This window comes from Brienomyrus brachyistius, chromosome 19, assembly GCF_023856365.1.
Source record: "Brienomyrus brachyistius isolate T26 chromosome 19, BBRACH_0.4, whole genome shotgun sequence".
Lineage (NCBI taxonomy): Eukaryota > Metazoa > Chordata > Actinopteri > Osteoglossiformes > Mormyridae > Brienomyrus > Brienomyrus brachyistius.
Genome location: NC_064551.1, coordinates 4,476,053 through 4,486,807, shown reverse-complemented (window position 1 = coordinate 4,486,807; position 10,755 = coordinate 4,476,053). Strand labels below are relative to the sequence as shown.

Sequence of the window (10,755 nt, the reverse complement as noted above, 5' to 3'; positions counted from 1 at the left end):
TTATAAATGTCATTTATGGTTTTTTTGTTATATCTGCAGAGAAGGAACGGGGAAGATATACCAGTGGCCCAAACCAAGAATATCAACCATAGGAGATTTGCGGCGTCCTTCAAGCTGAAGGAGGTGACCAGCCTGGACCAGGATCTCTACCGATGCGTCACCCAATCAGAGAGGGGCTCTGGGGTGTCTAACTTTGCCGGCCTCATCGTCAGAGGTATGCTCGCCTTTCCCTGCCTGAAATCTGTTGTGGCTGTGCTGTCGGTGGAAATGTAAACTCTTTGAATGCCCCTTTTAAATCATGTTATGCCTATTCTAGCATGGAACATTTCCTTTAAAATACTCAAAATGTCATTCCATTATTCAGCCTCTCGGAGACCACAATAGTTGCTTTTAACCTTACAATGTTATGGTAAACTATTCTTTGACAGACATTGTAAATGTTCTGTACCACCTCACCCAAATCACAGAGTGGGACCCTTGAATCAGTCACCATTCTAATTGGTCTGTTATAACATCGTGGTATTTCTGTTTCGGGGGGAGTCTGACCTGTGAACTGCATCGCCTCTTGTCTGCTCATATGAAATGCTGGAAAATTTTAGGTTCCTGCCAGGTTAATCCATTCGGAGCATTTTGCATAAAATGTGTTACACTAAAAGCTTCTCATAGTATTGTCAACAAAGGTAGTTTATGCAGAAATATTTCACTTCTGAAAAGTTGCATAAAAACAAATAGGAACTATAATGGTGAAGTGTAATAGAGTGTACTTAATGCCCTGAAATGTGCTTGTACACATCTTTGAAACGCTGTTTTTGTTCAACTTTAATAATATTGGGTTTTCTTAATGGATTATCACTGCTTACATGCAGAAGTGAAAGTGAGGGGATTAGTGCGTCGCTCTTCCTTTCCATCTGGTGTTTGCCTGTGAACATCCTTCTCATCAGCGTGTCCTGATCGTAGTGACTACATTTAATCATAAATACTTAAAACGTACATCATTAGCATTGCGTTGACTTAAGATCAAAGATTCTGATAATTATGCTTGTAAAGCAACCATCTGTTTATTGAAATATAAGCAACTTAAATGTATGAAAGTTAAATCGGTATTACCAAAGGGAGAATATCACTGAAGGGTTTGGATTCTGATATGTAAAGCATGTTTGTGTAAGTACTGTTCAAATAAGACCTTCGGCAGCAGTGGGGTTTGTTGCCATTCCGGCTGCAACGGATGTTTGGATTCTGGAAATTTCCAACCAACAAAACCCCCACCCTGCACCTTTTGCTGAAACGCTCTGGGCAAATTCCGCAGTTCCACCCTCTGTTACCCGACTACAAGAGGGGGGGGTCCATCTCTTGTTTATCAGAACAACTGCACTGCAAATCGTAACTTGGGCCAAGGGGCGCAAGAAGCCTGGTGTTTGGGGTAAGTTGAATATTAACTGCTGCGACAGGTCCGACATCCGACTTGCACTTGAAATCTGACATGCGGCTACATAGATGCAAAAGACGGTAATTTTAAAGGAAATTTTGGGGCCATTGATATGAGCCGCCTTTAATGAGAGATGGCACGAAGTCGCCCGCCGTCGCGAGCGACCGGGGGTAATAGTTTATTAGTGAGTCTTCTGCTAAACCGAAAGTGACAGAGGACGCTCGCGGCTATTTTGCCCGTCTTTGTAACAAATGAAAATCTCTCTGGCGAATTCTTTCACCTAAATAGTATTGATCTGTGTGTCACCCCGTGCTGGAAGTTGGTTAGTGTGGCTTCTGCAGCTTCGCGGGGCTCCGATGCTGCCCTTTCGCTTCTAGAAGCTAAACTTTATTGACAAGGCTACTTATTAGCCGGGACCCCAAAACAACATGCTCATCACCGAGCGCTGGCTTTGTTAGTCAGTACGGAGGCCTGTTGGAGGACGTTTCGGGTCTGTGCCTGCCAGTTGCCAGATTCAGACGTCCCTTTAATTAACTACTTGCTTCGTGAAATACAAACGTGGCAGTTTCTTCTTGTGTGACTTTAATTTTCATCCGAGCTGGATATGGAGGGCATCAGATGAAATGGTCAAAGCAATTACTGGACGGGATTTTCATGATATTTAAACGTTTTTACATACCGGGCATTTTTAATATGCTGCTAGTCTTGCAGTGTCTGGGATATGTGTTTATCTACTCTCGATTCTCTTCAGCTTGATTTCTTGGTTTGTGTGTCAGGCCAACATCCCCGAAATCTTCAGCTGTGTGTGTGTGTGTGTGTGTGTGCGCGCGCACGTGTGTTCGCTGGAGTGTACGTTTCACCCCAGGAATGCGCTCTTGTTCTAATGACTGCACCATGTGCAGCTGCCGCCCCCGGCAAGCTCGCGAGAGTGGGGGGCAAAACACCCCCCCCCCCCCCCCCGCCTGAAGTAAATAAACTCGAATCAGCTGAAGGGCGGCAGAGATGACTGTCAGCCAGGGAGGGTGGCTTGGAAATATTTTCTTAAAAGTAGATTAAAAACTTCTTACCTGCCAGCTCCTCTGCCGCTGAAGAAAGCTCGCTGCCTGACAAGCGCGCGTTCAAAGGGGGTTGTTAAACTCTGATGAGGGCGGAATCGCGGATGCGGCGAGATGATGAGAGAGGGGGGGGATTTAGAGCTTGCTGATTGGGGGGCTTGGGTTGTCAACAAACAGACGAAAAAAATAACAATGTGAATCCGAGTTCCATTGTGTCTCTAGGGTTATTTTGATCATTTTGATTTATTTAACTTTTGTAGTTTGTTTTTTTTTTTCTTTTTTTTTTCCCCTCCTTTCGGTAGAGGTTATATGCTGGGAAATAAAGTTTGTGGGGGGGGGGGGATGAAATGATTGTGTCGTCTTTTAGACGATAGAGTGATGTATGGTTGGAGCTTGAGGGAATAAAGCAGGTGAGACTGATTTGGGGGGGGGGGGAGCGTACCCTAGCCATCCTGGGCCCGCATCAGTCAGAGCTGGTTCGTGCTGCGGTCTCACATTTGACCCTGTCAGGCCTTGTGTCAGACCCTGCTATTCCTCAGACCGAAACGCTCCTGAGAGAAGCTGGCAAATCAAACTGTAGCGCCCTTCGAAACAGCATCCCCTTCGGTTTTGAAGGTGAAGGGAAACTGTCAACTGCCGGGGCAATAAATGAGAACGGGTTACCTTTTCGGGCAGCCCCCCAGGGGATCGGAGGCACCCCCCGGACGGGCGAGTCGTGCTGCGGCAGGGCGGACAAGCGAGGGAAGCGAGAGATGGATGAGGTCGGGTTCAAGGAGCAGTAATGCGAGGTCCCCAGCGCTATCACTCTCACCTGTCAGCCACACGAGATGGATGTGCTGTTTGGGCGAAGCAATAATGCTGCATGATGAAAGATTCATCAGCGGCCCGTTCACTGCCACGGCGACGGGAGACTGGAGAGGCTCCGTCTACCTGCACAAGTCCAGACTGGCGTCACGTTCTCCCTACCCTGTGCTGCGTTGGCGCCATGCCCGCCTCTGAGGTTGCTGTTGGGGGCTCACATCACACTCTAAGTGCTTTATTAAAGACTGGACACTTGTGTGGTTAGGAAATGCCAATAAATAGTACCTGTGTTTAACAGGGCTTGAGTGGTTAAAGCCATTCAAATGTACTTTCTGTGCTCTTTTTGTAGCTGTTGAGGCGGCCTTTCTCTATCAAAACGTCTCTTCAGTTAGTGGTTCCACTGAAGCGTCCTCATCGCAGCTAACATACTCGCTGGCTTCCTCATGCAGTTTAGTGTCAAACGAAAGGGTTACGGCTTAACGTTCGACACTAGCGAGGTTAAATACTCTGGGCTTCAGTGGAACGGTATTACCTAGAATTTGAAAGTGACCTTCTAGCTGAGAGTCAAGTGCTTGAAACAGGAGCTCATAGTGCTGCCCTCTATAATTACATGAGACTGTCCCCCTGCCAGGTTTTAATGAACAGTCACCTACGCACACAGGGCATTGTTAGGCGGAAACGCGAAATTGTCGAATAGTCTTCAAATCGTGATCGATCCATCCTGCGCGTTTAACAACATGCTTTGTGAAGCATTATTGATTTGTTAATATGTGTAGCGTGTAATTGCTACTGTCAGTCTATTAAAAGCAGTCCAAGTCCTGGCAGAAGCGGTGTTAAAATGTGGCGTTTTTGCGGCTCCCCCTGGACGCTGCTTTGATATCACAAGACTCCCAGTGAGCTCCAGTGAATTGCAGTGACTGAAAAGCTGTAATATTCCCCTATGGGTTAACTAAAAATCTTGTGTTGGCAATGAGCAATCAAAACAAAATTACTTTACTTTGGCTTATATCTGTGTCGTGTTTTAAAACTAAAATTGCAGTCTGATTCTGAGCAGAAATGGGAGCACTTTCTTGAAGGTTCCTACCGATGGTCATTGCCCGTGTGCTGAATGCTGTTTCCTGTAAGAGCACCCATGGAAGCACTCCCTGGGCAGCAACATGCTAACGTGTCCTGGCTCAGCTGCCCACCCCCTCGTTCTGGATGGTTTAGAGCACGATGGTGTTGTGTACTGAGAACAACGCCGAGAAAGGGGCATAGTGTAAAGCTGACGGACGACGAATCGCATCTGTTTCAAAACAAACCTGTTGGGCTTGGATGGTACCATTGTGACTTACAGGGTGCAGATGATACAACCGGAAAAGCAGTGCTGAACAGAACAGTGAGAAATCCCTTAAACACAATGACGGTATAAGAAAAAAAAAAACAATGGAGAAGTCTGCGATGCGACTGGGAGCCTTCAGTCGGATTTCTTTCAGTTTGAGTCATTAATTGACCCGAGTCTTTACTCAAAGCACATTCTGTCCTTGCGTCTGTCAAACAAATTCCCTCTGTCCTTTTTTATTTATTAATTATCAGTCTGTCGCTGTGTTGCGTTTATTATGCTTTCTTCAATTCTAAGAAGGCTGTTGCTTTGTTTATGGCCTAATATTTAAGGGGCTCTCGAAAGTTCACGCAATATGACCACCTGAAGGTGAATGCGCAAAGCTGTAGGTGTGGGATTTTTTTTAAACAGCTGGCTCTGAAAGCCATGTATAATGAATACTCCGTTTTTTAATTATAGTGCAAAAAGTAGCATATTTATTCATCATAGTTCCTCCTGTTTAGGAAAGCCATACCAGCCAATAGGCAGCATTCATGTTCAGTCTCCAACCTCCCTCTCTCGGCCCCAGAAAATGTGTGTTTTTGTTTTATTTTATTTTATTATTTTTATATCTACACTGATGTCAGGGCTGAAAGTTTTCCTCCATAGAGAAGGTCTGACTGCAACAGGCATCAGCGATCAGGTTGAAGCTGGGTAACTGCTAGAGTGCATACTGATATCCTGACAGAGGCTAGGAGGTGATGCCGGGGGAACGGGAAATGAAAGAGAGGAGGTTGTGAACAGGTAATTACACATTAATGAGGTGGGAAATGGCAGGGCAGCAGCATGAGGTACGGACCGGTCAAAGAGGACAGATACGGGCAGCCTGCATGGCCCATAAATCGTCTGCGATGCCATGGCTGTGTGTTCCAGAGCTAATGGGCACGAGTTTTTTTTTTTTTTTTTTTGGGTTGTGTGTCAGGTGGCCGCAGCGGCGCAGGGTCCAGGAAGCCTCACGCAAGGTCCTCCTCTGTTTTAATGAACTCTGCCATGCAGATTTTTTTCTATATAGCCTTAAAAAAAAAAAAAAATGACAAGACTGGCAATGAACACGTTGTAGCAAGTAGTGAACATATTGAAGTTCTAGTTTGGAATAGACTTTATAAAGATTAAGGAATATAATTTGAAAAAATATTTATGCTTACCCTTATTGAGACCCTTCATTTTGTTGCCTGTGAGTATTGCACCTCCCCCCTCCCAATTGAGATTTTAGTGGATTTATTGAATATGAATCCAGATTCAGCATTTAGCGGCACGCTAATTAATGCACCGCGTTCTGCTAGCTGCGTTTCGCCAAACTCGCTGTCGCAGCCAGTGTGAATCAGAAGCCATCTGGATTGTCTTGTTGCTGATTGAGAGATAAAGTAAAACAGACACAAAATGCAGTGCAATCATTATAAAACAAATTAGCGCTTGAAAACAGAATGAAATGCAGTTACTGCTGTCGACACTTTTCTCGTTACCTAGACAGATGTGCGGTTGTGTCCCATATGGATACCCTGCGAATATACTTGAAACTGGACTGAATGAAACCCCATCTTGTAGGAGCACAGCTAATCTGCGGAACTATAATTCCTGTCCTCTCTGAATGTCCTTTCTGCAGAGCCTCCACGCCCCATTGCACCCCCCCAATTACTGGCGGTGGGGCCCACGTACCTCCTCATTCAGCTGAATGCAAACTCTATATTTGGAGACGGGCCTATCATCCTGAAGGAGGTGGAATACCGCATGACGTCGGGCAGCTGGACGGAGACGCACGCCGTCAACTCGCCCAACTACAAGCTCTGGCACCTAGACCCAGACACGGAGTACGAGATCAGAGTTCTTCTCACACGTCCTGGGGAAGGGGGAACGGGCCAGCCGGGCCCACCGCTCATCACCAGGACCAAGTGTGCCGGTGAGTCCGCACGTCCTCTGCCTCCTCCACTTTCAGCTTCCGCACATGTGCACAAACATTCACCATTCTAGAGCTTTCTTTCAGTTTGGAGATGAGTTAAATTCTTGTCTCCTTGACTAATGTGCTACAGTCCATTCAACAGGGGATTGTCATCAACACCGGTCTACATGACCTGTAGTGTATGCTGGTTTTCCGTAAACCTGAGCTCTTTATTAGGTTCGGCTGGGCGGGTGACTGAATCAGTCAGTTGGTTTCATTTTCCAGGGACATTACATGTATGTGATGGCAAGTCCTCGTATCACTTATTCGCTCATGTGAGTTGTGCAGTGCGTCTTGATTAATTAATGGCTTAGGGAAGCGCCGCTTTATGGCCTGTTTGTCAGATGAATACGTCATCTCACTGTAATATTGTTCAATTTGCCTTCCTTTATGTGCAAATGTATCATAGTTTTTTTTTCGTCATACTCCTGTTTACTTTTGTAAGGTTTTAAGTAGTAAATATATGTATCTTTTTAGCTTACAATCATTTCCCTCCCCTTCAGTAAAGGGAAAAGGGGAAAGTGATTAGTCATTGTTGACACACCATAGCACAACAATGAAATCTGTCCTCTGCATTTAACCCATATGTCACATCATGACACAGCAGGGGGCAGCTAATTCAGCACTCGGGGAGCAGTGCTTGGGGGCGGTACCTTGCTCAGTGGTACTCTGCTGGTTGGGGATTCAAACCAGCAACCTTTAAATTACAAGTGCGCGTCCCTGACCATTAGGCCACAAGTAAGATGCTTTATAAATGATTCCTAACAAATATGATTTTTTTTTTAATGCGTGTGTATTACGTAGCTAAGCCTGCGTGTATTCATTCTTAGCGTCAGTGCCCAGCAGTGTGCATCCACATCCCATTCTTGCTGTTTTCTGTTAGTCGCACACTCTGTGGGTTGCCATGGCATCTGTATTAACCAGTATATCAACAAAGGGGGACTAGATACACAACTTATATGCTGCAGCACGTAGCAGCGCGATTGTGTCAGGGAAGGAATTTGAAGAAGGAAAGTGGTTATTAAGAATGATGCCCAATGTATACAGTGTTTCATTACTGTGGTGATACCTTTCTATCATCTGAAATACTATGGTGTTTTCTCCAAATTGCTTGCAGGCGAATAGACCGACTGCATTCCCAGATTGTGAATCTAAGTGTGTTTAGTTCTGCATTTCATCTTCTCCTGTTGGAACTTTCTGGTTTCTAATGTTCTTTTCCTTGAACATTCAAGCTGAAAAATTCTATACGAGAAGTTATTGTAAGGGCATTTTTGTTGTTGATGTGAGGTTTCTTGCATATCTTAAGGAAACTGGCCCTTTCAAGAATTTAAATCTAATTCTACCTTCTAGAGTACCTTAATTAATGGATTTGTAATGCTCTGTGAGCTCTTGGTGCCTTGAAAAGGTAGAGTGCTTTGGATGGGGAAAAGCTCATTGGTTTATTATATGTAAATTTAATCCTGGATTCACACGCACACGATTCTTTGAGTCCCTACATTCTGGCTCTATGCTGCTGATTCCTGCCACCATGTTCGGTTTGGGTGTTTTTCCCCTGTAAGGAAAAGCTTTTATACTCAATATACGAGCGTGAACAGGGTAGTCTTTGGGAGGAAAAGCTACCGAAGCTGCTTGCACGCAGAGAAAAAATTTAGTTTTGTGTAAATTTTGATATCCTTGGTTTTCATCTTATTGATTTCAATCCTGCACCCGTGTCATCGGGCTCTGAACGTTGGCTTTGAGTTTTTAAAGCCTGTTTATTTGTAGAGGGTTTAATAAACGCTGGGCTAGATTTGCTTATCGTACTGGTCATTTGCGCCTTGTTTTACAAAATCAAAGACCATGTAGTTGGGACAAGTTTAAGTGTTAGAGATACTTTAAGTGAAGAGTCCCATCTGTCTTCATTTCTGTTGTGGAACCGGTGAAAAAACTATTGTTGACTCACTCAATTTTTGCGATAAACAAATCACTGGTGTTTCTCTGGTGTTGGTTCTGGGCAGTTGGGTCTGAGTCACACGCTCCCTGATTTACGCTCAAATGCATTATGGAAATTCTCACGGCACTTCACTCCTGAGCCCGCTTGATATATTCTTGCTCTTTTGTATAGCTTTGTGCATCTGATTCACTTCTCACAAATGCCACGACATTTCTGTTAAATAGTCTCATTTTCATCTTGATTTGGCGTTAAGTAGCGGCAATATAAGCTGCCGTGTGCAGAAGCCGGGGCTGAAAAGCAGCGATTACGCAATCTCGAGTCTGATATTTGCAATTAAGAAGCCCATCTCGCGTTCTGCATTGCAGCATTGCGGTGAATTCCGCATCGCTCACCCCTCATTCCTGCCTCTTTCCATCGGACCCTAAAATAATCTTTGTAGCGGCATGAAAAATAGGCCTGTTCCTGCTCTTTAGGGGCTGGCCCCTTGTAGCCCATCTCTCCCACATCAAACCGATGTCCTGCGTCGCCTCTTCTCCCACATGTGCTTAACGCACCAACTCACTGGCTTGTATGAGTTGTACTCGGTAAAACAGCCAGTGTGGCATGTGTAGTTTTTCATACCCCACTGTAGCCATGAAGACGACCAATGAGAGTAAACTGTCACGCCCCCCTTGCATTTACACTTTGGCCGTCCAGTAGGCACTTCTAGGTTTGTACGCCAGTGACTTTAACAATTCAAACATTGGGTTTTAACAACTAGCATGGTTGTGAGTCAGGAACTCTAAGTCATGTTTGGTGTGTGTTTGGTGTGTGAATCTCTACAGTCCAATCGTGGTCGCCAAGCATGGAAGGTTTCTCAGCAGAAATAGTTTACTGCTTTCTTTGTTTCTCGTTTTTTGGCAAAAGCCGTACTTTTTTTTGTTTTGTTTGTTCATTTCACTGTGCTCCATTCATTGTATTTTTTTTCCCAGTTCTGTAGTGGACATTTTAACCTTTTTTTCGCTTCTTTTCTGCGAAATACGTCTTAGCAGACTGCTCCGAAAAACCACTGTTCAAGGATCCATGCTGGTTTTGCTACAGTCCTCACAGTTCGCCTATTTTAAGAACATAAGCAGTTTCTGGGAATGTGCGTGTTCGGTGTTTGAAGGGGGGGCTGCCATCAAGCCTGGTGGCTACAGGACAGGCGGTGAACTTGAAGCTGTCAGAGGTTTGGACAGGGTCTGATTTGCTTGCACCTGCATCTGCTTGCGCCTCAGCCTTTGCCATTGGCCTTACTGGGTTTAATAGTTATACCCGTCCAAGCGGATTGTGTTGCTAGTGTATTTCCAAGTATGATCCCAAAGCTTGGTAAATAAGTGATTAACTCCATCACACCAGAAGCAGTTGTAGGAGATGGAGCTGGCCAGTGAATAGGGCTGTTAGCTCATTTCCACAGTAAAGTGTTGGAGCAGAGGCAGAGTCTGTCTCCCTGTCTGTCTCCCTGTCTGTCTCCCTGTCTGTCTCCCTGTCTGTCTCCCTGTCTGTCTCCCTGTCTGTCTCCCTGTCTGTCTCCCTGTCTGTCTCCCTGTCTGTCTCCCTGTCTGTCTCCCTGTCTGTCTCCCTGTCTGTCTCCCTGTCTGTCTCCCTGTCTGTCTCCCTGTCTGTCCCTAATCAAGGCACTCTGACTTTCTCCTGCAGCCCTAAACATGCAATAGACAAGGCTCTATGCTCACTGGACACTTTTTTTTTTTTTAAATTCTTTAATGCTAATGTTTTTTTTTTTTCTTCGTTTGTGTTGTCATACTGTTGTGTGTATATATGTGTGGCGGATGGTCAGGCCATGCAAGGAAAAGTGTTGCTTTGTTTGTGTCCTTTCCTCAGCCCCAAGATCTTAGCATTCACCAAAATAAGCTGTAAAGGGGGGCGGCGGCGCAGCTGACCGTTGTATTGCAGGAGCCCCCCCCAGAAAACCGCAGCCGGGAATGTTTCCTCTGGATGCGGATTTCTCTGAATCGGGCCCATTTACTGAAACAATTATAATTAAACGGCCCGTGCCTCAAATGAGCAGCCAAGATTGAAATTAGCAGACCACACTGCGGTCAAAAGTTCAGCTAGTACCACTTCTGAAAAGTAATGTGTTCTTACAAGGGCTGTGCCCCCTGTACATGTGGACATGTTCATGTTAATGGTTATTATCTCAAAGCCTGGGGGGGGGGGGGTATAAAACAGGCCAGCATCTGCATTTTTGATTCCTCGCTGCAGCGT

The 10,755-nt window shown here is 45.3% G+C and overlaps 1 protein-coding gene across 12 annotated transcripts in view; it reads left to right on the top strand.

Annotated features, from left to right (window-relative positions):
* Positions 1-10,755, top strand: part of ptprk (protein tyrosine phosphatase receptor type K) — a 62,263-nt gene continuing 51,508 nt past the window's right edge. For all 12 annotated transcript variants that reach the window (XM_048986054.1, XM_048986053.1, XM_048986050.1 and 9 more), the window contains exons 1-2: positions 1-214; positions 6,246-6,539. In XM_048986054.1, the coding sequence (XP_048842011.1) occupies positions 7-214; positions 6,246-6,539 (502 nt within the window). In that variant the 5' untranslated portion in view covers positions 1-6. The remainder of the gene's footprint in view (positions 215-6,245; positions 6,540-10,755) is intronic.